Source organism: Lucilia cuprina, chromosome 4, assembly GCF_022045245.1.
Source record: "Lucilia cuprina isolate Lc7/37 chromosome 4, ASM2204524v1, whole genome shotgun sequence".
In the NCBI taxonomy this organism is placed as follows: Eukaryota; Metazoa; Arthropoda; class Insecta; order Diptera; family Calliphoridae; genus Lucilia; species Lucilia cuprina.
The window spans coordinates 60,823,536-60,846,092 of NC_060952.1; the positions used below are offsets into that span (position 1 = coordinate 60,823,536).

At 32.9% G+C, this 22,557-nt stretch overlaps 2 protein-coding genes across 3 annotated transcripts in view; one reads left to right on the plus strand and one right to left on the minus strand.

The window, feature by feature from the left end:
• Nucleotides 1–22,557, minus strand: part of LOC111689226 (synaptosomal-associated protein 25) — a 648,407-nt gene that overhangs the window by 432,292 nt on the left and 193,558 nt on the right. The window lies entirely within an intron of this gene.
• On the plus strand, nt 6,997–7,857 carry LOC124419308. The gene is made up of 2 exons (XM_046948037.1): nt 6,997–7,654; nt 7,814–7,857. Exon 1 carries the CDS (start codon nt 7,013–7,015, stop codon nt 7,574–7,576), a length of 564 nt encoding a protein of 187 aa, XP_046803993.1. The 5' UTR covers nt 6,997–7,012; the 3' UTR covers nt 7,577–7,654; nt 7,814–7,857.

Consider the following 22,557-nt stretch of genomic DNA (forward strand, 5'->3'; position numbering starts at 1 on the left):
TCAAAACTTTTCTCAGTGTACCACCATTTTGTTATAACGTGCAGTCATCTCTCTGCTGCTTAACGCACACAAATATACACATGGTGGTATGTGTTTGCCCATGACTGTCCTAAATAGATAGATTGCAAATAAATAAAGAAATTATATATAACAAGTAAGGTAAATTGTAAGGTATTTTCAAACAATCAATTTTTAAAATAATTATTACAATTTCACATCAATCGAATATTGAAACGTGCACATTGGTGTATGGATTCATAATAAACATACACTTAGTTCTCTTTAATTAAATATCTTCTTTTAGATAGACACACATACAAACATAGCTAAAGTAAACTGAATCGATTCACACTTTAACGTTCACTTCATTTCAATATATAAATCTTACAAACAAGTTGTCGTACTTATATGTATGTCGGTAAAAGTAAGTAAATACATTTATTTTACTCCACATTTTTTAGTTTTTGTATTAATGAATTTTTTTCTTGAGTAATTTTGTTTAAAAGAGTTTTAGGGGTTCAACAACCCAGCTCCATGGAACTGTATACGTATTCAAATTCAAGGTTAAATTCAACGGAAATTAATGTTCCGTTTTTTTAACTAAAAACTACCAAAACGCTATTTTGGCAGGTCATCAGTTTTTAATTTCGTCACAATTAAAAGTAAAAAAAATGTCTCCCTGCTAAAGAATTATTTGTACGTACTTTTAACATTATTACATTTGTATATATTACTATAAAAAATATATGCATTGATGAAATGCAAAAATATATTTTTCAAAAATAAATTTTTCAAAAATAAATTCATTGATTCCCAATTTCATAAAAACAAACCAAATAAATTTTCTCACACAAATTCTTAAACAAAATATTTGTCCCATTAAAATCAACTTGCAATTTTCCGCAGAAAATTTACTTCCCAAAAAATTCATCCCATTTGCAAAAAGCCCCATAAAAAATTCATCCCATTACAAAAAATTTAAAACTCAAAATTAAATTTTCTCACACAAATTCTAAAAAAATTCATCCCAAATTCTGTAATTAAAAAGTGGCCTAGCAGCCTCATAAATATACTACTATAGATAATATTTATTTATTAAAATTAGTATAAATGTGAAGATGTACTTCAATATTATTTAAAAACTTAAAAAGAAAGTAAGTTTCTCTCAAAATAAGATTGAAAAAAATAATTTTATATGAGGTAGTTGATATCAAACTGATTAAAACATATGCAACTTTTATTACTTGCATTTCAGATAAGTCTCGAAACTCAAAAAAATTTTGTAATATAATAGTAATCGGGTTTAATTTTGTTAATTTATTTAAATTGATAAAAAATTAATTTTCGATTACATTTAAATTATATATTGAATTGAAAATAGCAAGGACCTAATTTTTCGAAAAATTCCCTGGAATTAAATAAATTCCGAGTCCATATTAGTAACAATAAGTAAGAAAGACTGGTAAAAAATTTAGTAGTTGGTAGAAAAACTATGACTTTTTGGACTAATTGTTCTTCAGTAGCTTCCGAGAAGCAAAGAGGCATAACTGCCATATTTCATTTAATTTTAATACAGTAAAAGTGGGAAAAGCTATTATGCAATATTGAAAATTACACTTTCCTGGACATTTTTTAATATTGGCATCAATTTTGAATAAGATTTGCATATGTGCGCCAAGTCCTTTAAAAATTTTTTGATACGTATTTGAGCATTTGTAAGCTCCAAAGTTCATAACTTTGGCTTTTCTCTTTATAGTTGAAATTCGCTATTTTCAATTCAATACTTTATTCAAAAGTAATCAAATATTTATTTTTTATCATTTTAAAATTCAAAACTCGTAAATTATCAAAAATAAATCCAATTGCTATCATATTTATTTTTAATCATTTTAAAATTCAAAACTCGTAAATTATCAAAAAAAAAAAAAATCCGATTGCTATCATATTTCAAAACTTTTTGTGTTTAGAGACTTATTTGGAAGACAAGTAATACGAGTTGCATATGTTTTGAACACCTTCATATCGACTACCCCACATGATATTATTTTTTTTTAATTTATTTTCAGAGAAACTTATTATCCTTTATGTTAATAAAAAATACTGAAGTAAATCTTCAAATTTATATAAATTTTTATTAATATTTTTGACCACTACTTTATATTTCGATGTGTTACAAACGGAATGACAAAATTAATTCCCATCCATAGTGGATATATAAATATAAAAATGTGTGCCCATTTTTGCAGCTAAATTTAGCATTTTTTATTTTGATTTCGCTGTAAATTTTTAATTTGCAATTTTATTTAGCATTTTTATAAAATATTTTTTAGCATTCTTAGTTATTTTTTTTGCAATTTTAGTATATAAACAAAAAAGACAAATCTTTGCAAAAATACAAGTAGGAAAGTATAGTCGGGCATGGCCGACCATACCCTACACCATGACTATATTTTAATTTTTTTTATAAAGAATCTTTTATGTTGAATATAACCATAATTCCAAAATATTTAAGAAAATATCAAATATCAAATATCCCAAGTATTCTTAGAGTATCGACTTCAGACATAGAGAGTAAATAAAAGTCGGAAAGAGTCGAAAAAAGTCTTGAAGTCGGAAAAAGTGGAAAATAGTCGAAAAGTCGGTATTCTGCTAGCTATATTTATCTAACGTAATTCTATTAGCAATAACGTGACCAGACATCTTTTAAAGGTGGATCCCGAATTAGATTTCAATTAGAAATATATAAATTAAATACAAAAATTCGTTTATCTTGGAAACTATTACAGTTAGAATCTTATTAATTAATTACAAAAATTCATTTATCTTGAGATAATGTAACAGTTAGAGTCCTAAAATTTTGTCGGAGCCACTTTAGTGTCAATATGATTATTTAGGATAAAGTGTGGGAGGACTGGCGTTAGTACCTTCCATATAAATTAAATACAAAAATTGGAAACTATTGCAGTTAGAATCTTATACAACTTATACAACTAAATTCTTAAAATTTTGCACGAAGTACTTTAATATTCAGAGCAAACTTTCATCTGAGGGGGTTTGCAGCGCGGAAAAATTGAAGAATTTTTACATTCATCTGAACATTTAGAGTATAACGAGCGAACTTTTAATGGGGACTATGAATAAAATTCAAAATATTGTCTACCTAGGAAAATATAGAACTAGATTCATGAAATTTTGCTTATATTACATTAATATTCATCTAAACATTTTGAGGATAGAGGACTTACTTTAATCTGGTGAGCTTGAAGCCCCCATATGAATTAAATAGAAAAAATAGTTGTCTAGGAAACTATTAGAGCTAGATTCCTCAAATTTTATATGAATAAATCGGAACTTAAATGAAGAAATAGGATCGTTTTAAAAATTTAACATAGCCGAGGTGTACTAATTTGAGGACCCCCCGCCGGGCCCCTGGTTGGCCTATAAGGTCCACATTCAATTTAACATAAATGCTTTATTACGAAAAATAAATCACATAAATCATATCTAGGGTAGATAACCAAACACGGCAGAATATACTTTCTTACTTGTAATAAATTAAGTACAATGAATTACAGTTACAAATTAAAATAAATTGTTCATCAAAACACTTAAAAAATTTTATCATTTTAAAATCAATTTAGCATTTATGCTAGCATTATTTTGGAGGGTTTTAGCCGCAACATTTTTTGTGACATGGTCATACTGATGGGTATTCCATTTATATTTTTTGTTTATGAATATCCCAAGCATTCTTAGAGTATCGACTTCAGAGATAGAGAGTAAATAAAAGTCGGAAAGAGTCGAAAGAGTCTTAAAGTCGGAAAAAGTGGAAAATAGTCGAAAAGTCGAAAATAGCCAAAAAGTTGGTATTCTGCTAGCTATATTTATTTAACGTAATTCTATTATCAATAACGTGACCAGACATCTTTTAAAGGTGGATCCCGAATTAGATTTCAATTAGAAACATATAAAGTAAATACAAAAATTCGTTTATATTGGAAACTATTACGGGTAGAATCTTAAATTTTTGCACGAAAAATTTCCACATCCATGTTAACATTTTGGGTAAGAAATTGCCGGACTACCCATGAGGGGAACGGTACTTCCCATATAAATTAAATACAAAAATTCGTTTATCTTGGAAACTATTACAGTTAGAATCTTAAATTTTTGCACGAATAACTTCAACATCCATGTAAACATTTTGGGTAATAAGTTGGCAGACTACCCATGAGGGGAGCGGCACCTACCATATTAATTAATTACAAAAATTCGTTTATCTTGAGATAATGTAACAGTTAGAGTCCTAAAATTTTGTTGGAGCCACTTTAGTGTCAATATGATTATTTAGGATAAAATGTGGGGGGACTGGCGTTAGGGCCGTGGTACCTTCCATATAAATTAAATACAAAAATTGGAAACTATTGCAGTTAGAATCTTATACAACTTATACAACTAAATTCTTAAAATTTTGCACGAAGTACTTTAATATTCAGAGCAAACTTTTATCTGAGGGGGTTTGCAGCACGGAAAAATTGAAGAATTTTTACATTCATCAGAACATTTAGAGTATAATGAGCGAACTTTTAATGGGGACTATGAATAAAATTCAAAATATTGTCTATCTAGGAAAATATAGAACTAGATTCATCAAATTTTGCTTATATATTACATTAATATTCATCTAAACATTTTTAGGATAAAGGACGGACTTTAATCTGGGGAGCTTGAAGCCCCCATATGAATTAAATAGAAAAAATAGTTGTCTAGGAAACTATTACAGCTAGATTCCTCAAATTTTTTATGAATAACTTTGACATTCATGTGAGCATTTAGAAAATAACGGGCGGGATTTCAGTGGGGGGCTTGGCACCACATATATGAATTAAATAAAAAATTTCGTATATCTTGAAAACTGTTAGATAATTCAAATTTTTCATAGATAGATAGAATTTGCTTGGCATCTCTCATATGTAACATATTGTTAATCTAGAAAACTATTGTGGTTAGAATTTTCAAAATCGTTAAGTGGGTTTTTTATTTATACTATTGGGTAAAAAAATATTGTACATCCCAAGGCATTATAATTAGAATTATTCTTTAAGACTAAAGGTATATATTAATGTATTATTTTAAAATTTAAATTAAATATATTGTCACCAAGAGAAATTATAAAAAACATTTAAGAAAAATTTAAAATTATTGGAAACTAAATAATTTTTTGATTATGTATTTAATTTCGATAGGGGTAGCGAAGCACACAGGGTATAAGCTAGTTATTGAATAAAACATTCATTATTTAAAAAGATGTTGCTTAAAAATCATTTTGGCAAATGGCAACTGAAGTGGCAACCGAGGTACATAATCGACCCAAAAGTTGATTTTTAAAGCTAATCTAAAAAAATAATATTTTAAGTGACAAGTGAACATTGACTATTTGGACCCATGACTTTTAACTTCTAAAAAAATTTTAATTGATTTTATTCTCACTTAAAGTGACTGTGTATCTGATCTATCAGAACAAACTAATATTTAACAATCAGGAGAAAAAACAAGTAAGTATAGTCGGGCGTGACCGACCATATTATAAACCATATTATAAAATATTAAATGTGATTTATTTTTCATAATAAGCATATATCTTAAATATTACCTTGTTCCGATACATTTAAACAATTTATGGATGAAAAACTAATTTTCTTAAAGAAGGTTTTTTAGGGGCTAGAGGCAAATATGGACCAAGCCCGATAAAATTGTATGAATATTTTTATATTTAAATAATATTTATTTATCTGTATGGGGGTTATGTAAAATAATAATGGACCGATTTCAACCATTTTAAATAGGCCATACGAAAAACACGTATGGTCCAAATTTCATCAACATATCTTGAAAATGGCGACTATAACGCTTATTACTGGCTTAAAAATAAGAGTACAGCGCTTACATTAGACATACGTAAGATTTTTCTAATTTTTTGAGAATTGATTCATAATTGACCATACCCCCTATACTATATAAGAACCCCGGATTTCGAGAAAAACCCATTTTTATGTAATATTTTGCAAAATTAGTCTTTTTATTATATTGTTGTGTATTTTAAATGGAACCTTTTGTAAATTTATTAGTCCAAATATTTCTAAATAAAAAGGAAGTTGAAAAAGATGCTTCAGGAAATCATAGTTAGTCAATCCAACGACACTCCAAAAGAAAAATTGGACTCTCTTACAAGATCTGAGGCAAAGAGGATCAGGTCTCCCGAGGAGTTGACAAATGAGAATAAACCGAAAAAGAAAAAGAGCTCCCCGTCTTCTTATATACAGTCGAAGCCAAGCCATACTTCACTCAAAGGAACCTCAAGTCAGAATCCTGCGAGTAAGGGTGACAACGCCAAGATAGATATTCCGAAGGCGACCACGTCGGCGAAATCAATCTCGAAGGCACGAGTATCTCAAAAGAAGGCCCGAAAAGAGAGGAAAGAGAGGCTAACAGTGGAAAAGGAAAAGAGCCGCCATCTTACGCCAAAGTTGCCAGAAGAAGACACCGGGACGATCTCTGCTATGCAGTTTACGATGCCGGTAACCCGACAGGCAAAATTCCAATAGACCAACAGAGTAAGGTAGAAGATCTGGTGAACAATAAGATAGTGGACCACGCAATCGCTTCAAAGGGCAGACAACCAATAGAGAGCGTGAGCTGCGAGTTCAGCATGGGCGCGATGTTGATGAGATTGGCATCTCACCAATGTGTTAGCACCCTAAAGAACTTGGTGGAAAGTATCCCTCCTCCCTGGGACGGCGCTAAGCTGGGACTGGTAAAGAAGAGCGAGCTTCCGGTGCTCTTAAAGTCCACTGTATACATAAAAGGATGGGGCAGTAAACTGACAAGTGAACGTATACTGGAAATTCTTGGTGGTCAAAATGCTGAGCTGGCCGTGGAAAAATGGGAAGTCTTTTACAGGAAAGAAGAACCTGAGGGAACTTTATTTGTAATAGGTATCGACCAGAAATCTATGGCTAGTCTTGCCAAGAATAAAGGTAGGGCTTACTTCGCCTCTAAAGCTGTCATATTCAAAATTGGGAAGGTGCCGATTGGAAGGGCTGTTACAACAAGCCTCGAAAAGAACACTAAAAAACCTAAGAACACAGCATCAGTAGCAACTACTGATAACGTTGAGAAGTCAAATCCTAAAAGCGAGGAAGTTACCACTAACTCGCCAAAAGAAGGTACAGCTGCCATTTCCAAAATCGGAGAGGCGCCGATTGAAAGGGCTGTTAAAACCGCTCCCGATAAGGACACTAAAACACCTAAGACAGTAACCAAAGCATCATTAGCAAGTACTGGCAATGTGGAGGAGTCAAATCCTAAAGGCGAGGAGGAAATCACTCACTCGCCAGAAGACAGAACAGCAGAGCTCTCCAAAATTGGGAAAGTGTCGATTAAAAAGACTGCTCTTCCTATGCCTGATAGGGACACCGCAGTGCCATCAATAGCCACTTCAGGTTACCCGGAGGAGCCAAATCCAACGGGCGAGGAGGTGATCACTAACTCGCTGGAAGACAGTTTAAGTGGATGACAATGATTGAAGTTATCCAAATAAAACTCCATCGGAGCGAGACGGCCACAAACGCTCTGATGGCTAAAATTAACACAGGTAAGATACATATAGCTTTAATCCAGGAGCCTTGGACGATTCGCAACAAGGTTTCTGGATTAAATCACATAAATTTCCAACTTTTCTACGCTGATACAGGGTCTCGCCCGAGAACATGTATCTTATGCCACAAGAACTTATGTTTTCTTCTCTCAACAGGATTATCTACATCGGATGCAACGGTGCTGAAGCAAGGTCGTGGCAACATATACCTTGCATCTGTTTACCTGCCTTTCGATTCTCCGACACTACCACCAACGTCGGAGCTGATGAAACTGGTCGAAGAGGCACAAAGGAAAAATAAGAAAATTGTAATAGGTTGTGATGCCAACTCCCACCATGTAGCTTGGGGTAGTACAAACACCAATCGCAGAGGACAAGCCCTCATGGATTTCCTTAATACTAAAGACTTGATAACATCGAACTTAGGTAATAAAGCTACCTTCGTCAATAGAATCAGAGAAGAAGTATTAGATATAACTATATGTTCAGAAGAGCTTATAAACGAAATTCAGGATTGGAGGGTTTCCGACGAGCACACTCCTTTCTGACCATCGGTACATAAGATTCAAAATACTACGGCCGCCACCAAAGCCGATAAATTTTCGGAATAAGTCTAAAACTAATTGGACAATGTTCGGTTCCTTACTAAAGAACCGTTTATGTCAGGACACTGTTCAATGTCGAAATAAAGAGGACATAGACGCCAAAGTAGAAATGCTCACAAGTGCCTTGGTTGAATCGTTCGAGGACAGCTGCCCTCTGCGAGAGCGGAGATCTGCCCAGGAGAAACCCTGGGTAACCGGGGAGATCCGGAACCTTGGTAAGACTCTTCGCAAACTATTTAACCGGGCACGGCGTAAAAAGACCGCAGTATACTGGGATGAGTATCGTAGTAAACTTGGTGAATATAAAAAAGTTGTTCGTAAAGCCAAACGAGACTCCTGGAAACTTTTCTGTGAACAGGTAGACAGCGTAAATGACGTATCGAAGATAAAAAAATTCCTATCCAAAACTCATGTCCAACCGGAATCTATGGTCGATGACACGGGCAAGAGGCTGGAGGATATGGAGGAGACAATGAAACTCCTAATAGACTCTCATTTCCCACCAGGTATATCGAATAACATAGACGAACCGATATTGGAGGAAGAGGAGGCAAACACGAAAATTGTAATTACACCTGATATGGTTAAAGGGGCAATCAAGAGCTTCGCTCCCTATAAAGCTGCAGGGCCGGATGGCATTTTCCCGGCACTCTTACAGATGGAGGCGGAACTGGTCTCCGTACATCTGTCTCTGATATTCACTGCATGCTTGCAATTCACATATACCCCCATTAAATGGCAGGATGCAAGGGTAATATTTATACCTAAACCAGGGAAACCTAGCTATGCGACACCTAAGTCTTATCGACCGATAAGTCTTACGTCCTTCCTACTTAAAACCTTGGAACGGATTGTCGATAGTATGGTTAAAAGCAGTATACCCGACAAAGACCTAAAATTTAAGCAGCATGCTTATGTAAAGGGACGATCGGTGGAAACCGCTTTAAACGAAGTTGTCCACTACATAGGTGCATCCTTTGATAGCAAACTATATCGAAGGGCGGTATGCATTGACATCGAAGGCGCCTTCAATAACGTGCACACTGATACTCTTATCCAATCCATAGACCAGTTTTATGTTGACCGGGTGCTCCGTAACTGGATCAACCACATGCTAAGGAACAGATGGATAAGTTGCGAGATGTACGATATAACTATCAGGAAAAGGGTATTTCGCGGTATACCACAGGGTGGCATTTTATCACCTTTACTCTGGGTTACCACGATTAATAGCCTTCTAAGGACCCTAACTGAGAAAGGACTTAGACCCGTCTGCTATGCAGACGATGTCGTAATACTTTTAAAGGGAAAGGATCCAAATTACTTGTGTAGAAGAGCTGAGGAGGCTCTGAATACGGCCTTGGGCTGGGCTCAACCGAGAGGCCTCAATGTTAACCCGGCAAAAACGGAAATCTGTCTTTTCACAAGAAAGACAAAAATTTCTACATATACTGAACCTTGCTTCCTGGATAAGAAGATACCGGTGACAGAAATTAAACTTAAATACCACATCGAGGAAATTAGGAATACCACATAGAGGAGCACAACCACATCGGTGCTGGGCGATATGTAGGAAAGCTATAGGCATGAAATGGGGTCTTAGTCCTACTATGATAAACTGGCTTTATAAAAGTGTAATTAGACCAATTCTAGCTTATGCTTCAATAATCTGGTGGACTGCTTTAGACAAAAAGTGCAATATCAAACTTCTACAGGGAGTTCAGCGTACATGCTGCTTGGGTATAAGTGGTGCCATGTGTACTACTTCAACCAAGGCTCTGGAAACGTTGCTAGATATTCCACCCATTGAAACATATTTAAGATATGAGGCGGCGCTTACAGCCGAACGGCTCTATACTTTAGGCGAACTGGCCAAAAGCGGTTATAGGACACGTCATCAATGTATACTGGACACATTGGAAGGTTATACACAATCATCGGACATGCCAGATCGTATACCAGACACAGAATATGTCGGAAACTTTGAAACGCTGATCCCAGATAGAATGTCTTGGTCAAGCGGAACATTGGAGCAAGTACCAGTAGGAGTCCGTTGTTACACGGATGGCTCTAAATTGGAGGACAAAGTGGGGCTGGGGTTCTATATTGAAGACCCAGAAACGGAAATATACCACCGCTTACCAAATCATAACACAAGCTTCCAGGCAGAAGTACGAGCAATAACGGAATGCGTAAATTGGATTAGAATAAACATGGCGCCCACAGCGCTTAATATATTTACCGACAGCCAGAAGGCAATTAGGGCGATATCAGGTGATAGAACCAAATCTAAGACAGTAATGGATTGTAAGAAAACTTTAACTGAATACTCTTCCAGAGGTAAGGTTCACATTATATGGGTACCAGCCCACTCGGGAGTAGTCGGTAACGAAAGGGCGAATGTAGTAGCTTTAAAAGGAAGGGAGCTCGAGGCAGTTAACCTGACAAACGCAAAACCATTCGACGCAACAAAAACTGATCTAAAAGTATGGGTGAGAGAAACCCATAAGGCCTCTTGGAATAATGAAACAGTGGGTAGAACCACGAAGATTCTATGGGGTGACCCTGATGAGAGCAAGACGAGAAATCTCCTCAAAATGAGCAAGTCTGAGGTTAGTATGATGGTACGTATTCTGAGTGGACACATAGGATTACGTGCACATCTATACAAAATTGGACGTGCGGATTCAGACGAATGTAGAGCATGTGGAGAGGACAGTGAAACTCTGGAGCACTTTCTTTGCCACTGTCAGGCATTCGTCGAAGTTAGATCCAAGTATTTTGGAAGTGATGTTATTCCGGAAATAACATTCCTAACTAACACTGATTGGAAGATTCTTAGGAATTACGTTCAGGAAACTGAGTTCCTGAACACTGAAAAATAATTCAGTCAGTTCCGTTTTTTTTTTTTTTTCATGATAAGGAGCGCACAACAGGCCCGATAGTGGCCTAGGTGTATTTCTTCGGATTTGATGTAGTATACATCCTCCTATCAACCTAACCTAACCTAAAATTTTACAAGAAAAACTAGTATTCATCTAAACATATTTAAGAAAAAAGAGCGAACTTTTAATAGGGATTTGACATCTCCCATATGAATAAAATACAAAATATTGTTTGTCTAGGAAAATATAGAACTAGACTCATAAAATTTTGCATAAATTACTTCAATATTCATCGGAACATTTTGGAGGAAAAAGTGCGGGCTTTCATCTGGGAAGCTTGAAGCCCTCATATGAATTAAATAGAAAAAATCATATATTGGAGCTAGAATCTTCAAATTTTATATGAATAACTTTGACATTCTTGTAAACATTTAGGAAATAACGGGCGGACTTTCAAAGGGGGCTTGGCACCACATATATGAATTTAATACAAAATTTCGTATATCTTTAATACTGTTAGATACTTCAAATTTTTCATATGTAACATATTGTTAATCTTAAAAACTATTGTGTGGTTAGAATATTCATAATCTTTAAGGGGGTTTTTCATTTATACTAGAGGGTAAAATAAAAAGTATTGTATATTCCAGGGCATAAGAATATAAATTATTTTTTTAAGAATAAAAGTATATATTAAATTTTAGCAAGTATAAGAAGTAAAATAGATTATTAATGTTTTATTTTACAATTTAAATGAAATATATTGCCATCAAGAGAAATTATCATAAACCTTTAAAAAAATATATATAATTTTTTGGTTATTATTTATTTAATTTCGATTGGGGTAACCGGGTATTAGCTAGAAATTTCTATACGCTAGTAATTTCTATACAATAAAATTTTTATTCATAAAATCAACAACTTTAATTTTTTACACATCATTTCATTAATTTTTGCTTTGTTATTTGCTATTGTATTGGTGAAATACTACGTATTCGCATACTCCAAACCAGTCATGGGCAAACACATACCACCATGTGTATATTTGTGTGCGTTAAGCAGCAGAGAGATGACTGCACGTTATAACAAAATGGTGGTACACTGAGAAAAGTTTTGAAATTTGTTTTCTATTGCAAATACTTTTTACGACGAGAAAAACTCATGAACTTTTGGGCATTTTAAACAAAAATGGAATAAAGGGAAAGAGTTTTTCATTTAAGAAAAGTAGTAGTATTTTTAAAAAGTAGTATTAAATAAAACTACTGAAATATCATTAAGAAAATCACGACTTTCTATTCGATTTCGAACTTTTAAGGGATATTACCGAGATATTAACTGAACTTAATTTAAAGTTCAACTAATCTATCCAAATCAATGTTTCCTTTATATTCCTTAATACGCAATAAGTCACCAATGTGTTGATCGGTTAACCTATTCCGCAATTTACTTAAAATCAGTTTCATACTTGAGAATGCCACCTCACAGTTATATGTGGTGCCAAACATGGAATATAGCTTATATATTTCGTTTTTTAAATTGAAATATTTTGTATCATCTATCTTTTGCCAAAATTTTTCCCCAGATTCCATAGGAACTTCAAAATCATTACGCATTTTATGCAATTCTTCGCGAAGAAAAGCATCTTGCTCTTCTATTTCACTTCTAAGGGGATTATCATGTATTTCTATTGTTTTTTTTATAAATTTTAAGTCTTGAAATCTGCCATTGTAATTCTTTTTTATGGACTCAACTATTTTGGCGTATTTCTGAATACAATCAAACGTATTAAAATTAAATTCTATGAATATTGATGAAGTTTTCTTAAGATTTGATATACTATTACTTTTTAATTGATTTATTAAGAGATCTAATTTTGTACTAAATTGGTGAATAATTCTATTCAAATGAAATATTTTTATATTTTTACCTTGCAGGCATAAATTAAGGTCATTTAATATCTCGGTAATATCACATAAAAATGCAAAATCTAATAGAAAGTCGGGATTTTCAAGATAATTAGTAAGGTGTTTTGTATCTTTATTGGATAAAGTTTTTAAAAATTCGAGTACTTCTTTTCTTAAATGGAAAAGTCTTTCCAAACTTTTGCCTCGACTAAGCCAACGGACTTCGGTATATAAAAGTAAATCTCCATAATCCGAATTAAGGTTTTCTAGAAAATCTTTAAATTTTCTGTGTGTCAGAGAATTGTGCCCCCCTCTTATTATATTTATTATTTTTACAACAACATCCATTGTATTTTTCATACCCAACTCTTTGGAGAAAAGAGCTTGTTGGTGTATGACACAATGTAATGCTGGGCAATTTATTCCATTTTTGTTTAAAATGCCCAAAAGTCCTTTATTTTTGCCTTATTTTTGTCAGCAAATGCAAAAACATTAACATCTAATGCATCATACAGAACTTGTCCTGTTACATGACCATGAAGTGAAACCACTTCAAACATTTCTTCGAAGCACTCTAAATTTGCATTAACTGTTTTAATACAAATAATTAACTGGCAAATATTATTGATATCCGTACTCTCATCTAGAGAAATCGAAAAATATTTGCAATTAATAAATCTTTCTTTTGCTGACATTTTAATAAATTTGCTTATATCTTCCGTTCTTCTTGTTATAGTACGACGAGATAATGGTATATCCTGACAGAGTTTCATGGCATTTTTCTCCAAAACAACTCAAAATATCTGTAGTTAAATTTAAGAAAAAAATGCCATCCTCAAATGGGCGACATTGTTTTGCTAACGATAAAGCAACTACATAAGATGCCTTTTTATGAGGCAATGATTTTTTTTTGGCTATTTAAAGGAAGATTGTTGCAATTATTTGCTGTTGTTTCATTAATTATAAATTTTAAGAAAAACTGTGCTTTTAATTGCAACAACTTTACTTTTCTGTCATGTCCCCTAAGGTCATTTAAGGGTCCATGGCAAGTTTCATAATGCCTTTTCAAAAAAATAAAGCTTTTTTACATATAATTTTATAACATACGACGCATTGTGCCTCACCGTCCATATTTTCTATAAAAAAGAAATCATTTTCCCAATTTATATCAAACATTTTGCTAGGTGTAATAAAAGAGAAAAAATCATAAGCACAAAAAAATCCGCAACGTGATCTTGCTTCTACAAAAGCTGAACAGCAACTGATTTGATTTTGATCTCTGAGATCGTAACAAAGCAACAAACAAGTAGTCATTTTAGTAAAACACAGACACACTAATACACACAAGTTTATAGTGTAGGTGTGTCAACAAAGCGTCAGCAGAATTTCTTGGCCTATGCACGCGTGCATTAGAATTTCAGTTTTGCTCGTGACTGATTTAGGATAATAAGCAAATTCGGTAGTGTAAAAATAACAGAAGTTAGGCAGCCCAATGAGCTACATACATAAAATTAGTTAACATTAATTTACATATGTTCAACATATCAGATTAACATCTAAATGATAAATTTAATGCGAATGCTCGTTTCAGTCTTCGGATTTTGGTGCTGTCATCTAAGAGTGCAACGGTAAGAGGATTTGTATTGTAGCATAATCCAGCTTTCACTAAGTCTTTGAATTTCTTCTTTTAAGGAGCACATTTTTAAATCTCTACGTATACATTTGTTTAGTATAGTATAGTATATCTACCTTTTATAGGTTGTTTCCATGTTAATCTTCTATCTAATGTCATTCCCAAATATTTTTCTATATTTTCTTTTTGTATTTATTTTCCATATATATTTATATAATACTGGGCCTAGTATGCTGCCCTGTGGTATACCTGCTTCGATTTCATTTATACTTGACCTTCGATTTTATTTATACTTGACCTTTCATCTTTACATTTAACGTATTATCGTGCCATACTTTATGGAATGCTTGTTGTATATCAAGAAAATCGCAGAACAATATCGTTTGTTTTCAAAGGCGTCGGTCATTACATTCACTATTCTGTGACATTGTTCAGGGATTCTGTGTTTATGTCGGAACCCAAATTGATGATCTGGGATGATATTTTTTCTCTTCAGAAATTGTATATAATACTGGGCCTAGTATGCTGCCTTGTGGTATACCTGCTTCGATTTCATTTATTCTTGACCTTGGATTTTATTTATACTTGACCTTTCATCTTCACATTTAACGTATTATTTATTTTAAAAAGTAAGCCATCGTGCCATACTTTATGGAATGCATGTTGCATATCAAGAAAATCGCAGATCAATATCGTTTCTTTTCAAAGGCGTCGGTCATTACATTCACTATTCTGTGACATTGTTCAGGGGTTCTGTGTTTATGTTGGAATCCAAATTGATGATCTGGGATAATATTTTTTCTCTTTAGAACTGGCAACAATCTTCTCAGAAATATTTTTTCAAGTATTTTAGAAAATATTGTAAAGTAAACTTTTGGGTTTGTACGAGTCAAATGTCAAATGTCAAACCACGGTGGCCAGTTGCCCGCAGTTGTCCTGGCTGGTCAGGTGGTTGAGGTTCCTTCGGGATCCCCGTAGTGGCTGTGGTTTATAACCAAATTCGCGGGAAGAGTAAGTTGTGGTTAACAGACAGTATTGTTAATTTTGCGGAATAAGTTCAGTGCTGTTGTCGAAACAATAGATAACCCACAGAGATTGTGGGACTAAGCGTTGGAAATAAGTTGGTGTTAATTGTATGTGGTACGGGATGAATGTGGTGTACGGCGGGCATCACTCGTACCTATAATAAATGCGTAGTATGTTTTTCTCTTATGAATGTGTCGTATAAATAAAATGTGTGCTGGGTTGTATGATTATGGATGAAAAGTATAAAATACAAATGATACCATTGAATTTTCTTTCCATGTCCAGATATGTTCGGAGTATACTCTGTTCATATCAGAACTACCACAGTGCCGAAATAATTGTATACATTAATTTGAATGGTTTTTAAAGATTCTACTTTTATCTACCCTTACGCTTCAAAAACAGATGATTTAACAAGCTTCAGCGTTACCTATGATAACAAACTAATTAAAAACTTAATTCTACCCTACTACACCTCCATATTCTCAAGAAAATCATAGCTATTATGGAAGCCGTAAACATCGCCAAAACAATATGTAAACACTGCGATTTGCACAGACTCTTTAAAAGCTACTTTAAATAATTCAAACAACAACCATTACGCCAAAATAATAAGATATATTTAATAAAAAATAAGTAAAAAGTATAGTCGGGCATGGTGAAATATACCACCGTTTACCAAATCACAACACAAGCTTCCAGGCAGAAGTACAAGCAATAACGGAATGCGTAAATTTGGATTAGAATAAATATTGCGCCCACAGCGTTTAATATATTTACCGGCAGCCAGAAGGCAACTAGAGCAACATCAGGAGATAGAACTAAATCTAAGACCGTATTAGATTGTATGAAGGCTTTAACTGATTTATATCTAAGAGGTAAGGTTCATATCATATGGGTACCAGACCACTAGGGAGTTGTCGGTAACGAAAGAGCGAATGTAATAGCTTTAAAGGGAAAGGAGCTTGAGGCAGTTAACCTGACAAACGCAAAACCTTTCGACGCAACAAAAGCTAAACTAAAAATATGGGTGAGATAATCCCATAAGACTTCTTGGAATAATGAAACCGTGGGTAGAACCACGAAAATCCTATGGGGTGACCCTGATGAGAGTAAGAAGTTAGTATGATAGTACGTATTCTGAGTGGACACACAGGATTACGAGCACTTTTATGCAAAATTGGACGTGCGGATTCAGACGTATGTAGAGCATACGGAGAGGACAGTGAAACTCTGGAGCACTTTCTTTGCCACTGTCAGACATTCGCCGAAGTTAGATCCAAATATCTTGGAAGTGATGTTATTCCGGAAATAACATTCCTGACTAACACTAATTGGAAGATTAAGAATACTGAGTTTCAGAACAGTGTAAAATAATTCATTCAGTTCCCTCTTATTTTTTCCGGAGCGCACAACAGGCCTGATTGCGGCCTAAGTGTATCTCTTCCTCCTATCAACCTAACCTACACCATGAGTATATTTAAAAAATTTTTTTTTTTCATAAAGAAACCTTTAAGTTGAATTTTACCTTAATTTCAAAGTATTTAAGCAATTCAATGATAAAAAAACAAAATTTTCTAAATGAAGCTTTATATAGGAGATTAGGTCAAACATGGGAAAATCCTCATTAAATTTGGCAAAAGGAAAATTTGTAAATAACAGTTAGTTTTGTTGAGTTTCATTGCGATACAAATTGTTGCAAGTCAATTTTAGACGTTTAAGACATCTTTTGAAGGGGGTTTGTATGGGGGCTAGGGTCAAATAAGGGCAAATCATTACGAAAATCTGCAGATTTATTTATATTTATATAAAACTTATTTGTGCCAGTAATTATGTCATAAAAAGCCAAATCAAGAGGCACGGTCTGAAAATTGCGGCCTGTATCTTGAAACAAGGTTTACATGAACAGCAGGACAGACGGACGGACATGTCTTAATCGACTCAAAAAATGTTTCTGAATCGAACAGTATGCTTTAAGGTGGGTATAGGACCAATGTTTTTGTGTGTTACAGTACAAACGTATAATACCCTCCCCACTATCGAACTCCAACAAATCAAAATAAACAGTTTAAAATACCTTCTAATTATAACTATAGAACCAGGCGTAAATCAAGCGTTCAAATTTAGTTAATTCTAAGAAACAAAATTATACTTGATTAAAATATTTCTTTTGGAGTTAGAGGTCTCCAATATTTTGATATATACTTGATTATATCTCGACTAATTATTTATATATATATATTATCGATATAGGTGTCAATAATAAGGTATTTGAAATATCATTTGATTGATATATAATATGATTATTAACTATTGAGAGTCAGGGTGTAATGTTATGTTTTCTAACATTGACTTTATTGCAAAAGTACTGTTATCTCAAAAATATATCGATATAACGGTACTTCATATTACATAAAATTTTGTAGACATATGATATAAATTTTAGAGCTCCATCTCATTAAATACTGGCGTTATGAAAGTTTAAAAATGTCTATTTTTTAAAATCTTTGATTTGTATTTAATGCAATTTATATAGATCGATACTACTTAACCAATATGCTCGTTATACATACATTCAATTTTGCAAGTGCAAGTAAAGGTAATTTTAAATTTTTCAATACTTTCTAAAAAAGTTAAAAATAATTTTAAACAAGATATATGTATATATTATGTTTCTAGGTTCAATATTATAGAATATACAAAAAATACCTTTTGTAGAACGAAAAAGTACTAAAAAGCCTCTTACCTAGTCAAGGACATACATGCTAAATTTCATATTTTTAGGTTCAATTTTATAGTAATTTCAAAAAGTACTTTTTGTAGCACGAAAAAGTACCAAAAAGTCCCCTTTTATGTGTTTTGATTTAATTCGGGCTCTACATACCTAATTTCATGTTTCTATGTTTAATATTATAGATAATTTAAAAAGTACCTTTTGTAGAACCAAAAAGTCTCTTTTTATCTGTTCTCACCTAATTCAGACTCTACATACTTAATTTCATATTTCTAGGTTCAATAGCATCGAAAATTCAAAAAGTACCTTTTGAAAAACGAAAAAGTACCAAAAAGTTCCCTTTTATGACTTTTAGCTTAAGCCAGGCCCACATGGATAATTTCATGTTTCTAGCCAATAACAACACACAAGTGCTGCTCTCGTTTTGCATTGTTTTTATAAACAAGATTTACCGTATGATTATGTATGTTGTTTTTTGCAATTTCTGTTTAAATAAAAAATCTCAATTTTGATTAAATTTTCAGAGGTGGTCTCGGATTTTTACTCATATCTTCGTTATTTATGGACCGATAAGACTGATTTTAAATATTCTATTCGATCGTATTTCCAATAGAATTATTGAATGTTCGAATTTTGCAGATATCTGGGGTCTTCTGAAAACTGATTTTAACATGCACACAAACAGACAGACGGACATGGCTAAATCGACTCCGCTATCTATAAGGATCCAGAATATATATACTTTATAGGGTCGAAAAATTATATTATAGAAATTACAAACGGAATGACAAACTTATAAATACCCTTCTCACGAACGTAAAGCGTATAAAAATCCCGCGATTGAGATGAGATGGACCTCTCAATCATATCTCACATAAAAGTCTACAAAATTTGATGTGATATGAAGAACCATTATATCTATATATTTTTGAGATAACTATACTTTTGTAAAAAGTTAATATAAGAAAACCTAAAATTAGACTTTCGGTCTCAATGGTTTAAATATTTATGTAATTTTGTATGTCAATCGATAGACATTCTCAGATCTTTCTATTGATACCTATGTTGACCATTTTTAATAATTAGTAGACGAGAGATGTTCAGTTATATATCACACATTTGAAAGTCTATAATTCCTGCACCTGAATAGAAAACATAAATATTTTTCCACTTTTATAATCAGAGAAAGAAGTGCTATGATATTGTGTATTCAACAGGATTAAAACGCTTGATGAGGTTAACGCTACACAGTGGGGCAGAATGGAAATTTTTTGGAAATAAATCTGGCATTTCTAAACGGCTGATCCGATCAGGATAAAATTTGGCGTGAGCGTAGCCAAGGAGTATTCGAGTTTAAGTTTTGAAGATGAACCCCGCAGATGCCCCAGGAACGGAGCTGTGGCGGCTCAAATTAGGGTACCTACGACCTGTAAAATTTTTAAACTCGTGCCATTTTTTTGTTTTTCACCCAAATACAAAGATTTTTATATTTTCTGAAAGCGCTCAAGAGATATTGAAAAAACATGCTTGGACATACTACTTATCTCTTATAATATCCGAGTTATAGGCATTTAAAAATTTAGTGATACAAAATTTACCTAATTCCTGTTAGTTAGACAAAATTTCATATCAACATCATTTACAGATTCAAAAATATACGTTTTTAAATTTAAAAATTCAAAAATTTTTTGATTTTTGCCGTTTTTTTTGTCCAAAATGTGTCTTGACTCTTTTATTAATAAAATAAAATTTTCTTTAAGAACATATAACAATTTTATAGTTTTACGCAGAACGCTTTGGCGTAAAAAACTTGTCCTATTTTTTGAAAATGTTGCCACTGCGTCCTTCCGAATATGACCTATTTTTTATCAAAACTTCAACTTTGGGCGACATGTTCTAAAATCCCAAAGCTGGGATCAGAAAACTGAAAGCAGTTTTGGAAACCTCAATATGTTTTCTATTTACTCCAAAAGTATTTTCCCAGCCCTGAAAGAAATGTGGACCTTATGGGCAAAAATGTAAAAAATCCCATTTTTGGGATTTTCATTCCTATTTTTGAGAATTGCGGGATGCTCTTTGACCTTTTCATTTTTTTGCATTTTCTTATTTGAAATGACAAATTTAACAAGCGTTAAAGATTTCATTGAGTTTTGTTCATAAATAAAGATTTTGTCATATATTACATATTTGTTAAATTTCTAAAACTATGATTTATATCAAAATTTCAAGCCAATATCTCAATTACATTCAAAAATATGTTCATTTAAACCTGTGTCCTTCAATTTCATCTTTTTCATATTTTAGTATTAAGTATGACAGACAGAACATACATTTTGTGTTGAATAAAATATTTGGACAATTTTTAAAAGTTATTTAGTTAATTATTTTATTAAAGACTATAACATTGTATATACAATAAAAAATATAATTTTATTATGAGCCACGCACAACAACACCTAAATCACCCCACAAACCACCTTCCCGCCCACCGAAATATAAAACACAATTTAATACAATATCATCAGTTAGTATAATAGCTTTTTTTATTTGAACTGTTTATCTTAAACATAATACAATTAATTCTTTCAACCTACTTATATAGTTAATTCCTAACACTACTTATTTTCTATGAAATAATCTGTCATATCGGTATACATATCCAGAAGGTAATATAAGTCCTTTAAATCTTCCTCGTTTTGAGATGATAGAGTTTCATAACAAATCCATCTCTTTCGCATAGTTGAAAGAACAGGATCAGAAGATAGAAGTAAACTATTAAAAAAATCTTCATTCTGTGATTGCCTAGAGCATTTTCTTGAGCTGAAAAGTTGAACATGCTTAAAATCTCGATTCCTCGCTTCCTGGGCTTCTTCTGTTAACTCTCCAAATGGAAGAATATTCAATTCAATTATTATTTGACCATGACACAATACTTTGTGTACTGTTGTTGTTAGTTCCCTCCATGGATACAGAGATACAAGTAATTTAGAAATTTCAGATGTATATTCCCCAAATCGATTTCCATTAATTTTATGTTTACTATGCAGTGCCATTAAAATAGTGTTAACTCTTCGAAGCATCTCTTTGTCGATTTCAGTTATTTTTGAAGTAATTTCAAAATCACGAAAAAACCTTGTCGCCGTATTACCGTCATTTGTACTACCGCAACTTGGAAGTGGTTTGTCGATGTTTAATCCCATCTGAACTTTAAATTCTTCTTGGATTCTGCTTTTTTCCGCAGCTCTCAGTTCTTTCAATTCTTCATTGTTTTTTGTTGATTTAGTAAGATTCTCTGGCACACTTCTATATTTGAGGTCGTATGCTATGTGTAAAAAGTAATTCAAAAATCGTATTTTGGCATGAAGTGGTGAAATTCTGGCACACTTCTATATTTGAGGTCGTATGCTATGTGTAAAAAGTAATTCAAAAATCGTATTTTGGCATGAAGTGGTGAAATTCTGAAAGACAAGACTTCTTCATTAATACTTCTGCTTTTGTTTATATTTGAGAATTGAGACTTTTTCTCATTACATATTGAGCATCTCCAGAAGGAAGAAGTTTCTGTTATGGCATTGCTGACCTTTCCATCAATCATTGTTAAGCTTAGCTGATATGATACGTTAATAGAGAATTCCTTTATTTTTATGCAAATGGGCTCCAGTGCATTTATTTCATCTTTTAAATATTCCACTAAATCTTTTGTTGTTTTCATTGACTCCTTTATATATTCAAATCCAATGGGTCTACAAAAATTTATTGAACCCGGAGTTGTATTGATCCATATATCTTCAAATGAATTTCCGATGCTTGACGATGATGGATTAAGGGAATATGAACGAATCCGTAATGGCACTAATGATGACATAAATACACTTTTGTAGTCTGCTAATGTCCGACTTGTTTGTATTCTGAAGGTTCTGATAAACCGTCACATCCCCACTTACACATTAAGGCAACATCACAGTTATGAATTTTCCTTAGTTGGTCTTCTGAAAATTCTGACACAATTCTTGATGCTGTGTTTTAGAGCAAAGATGATATATCAATACAAGCTTCTACATCATTAACAGCAATAGGTGGTGGTCGGACAGTTTGTTTTTTTCCTGGATCGCC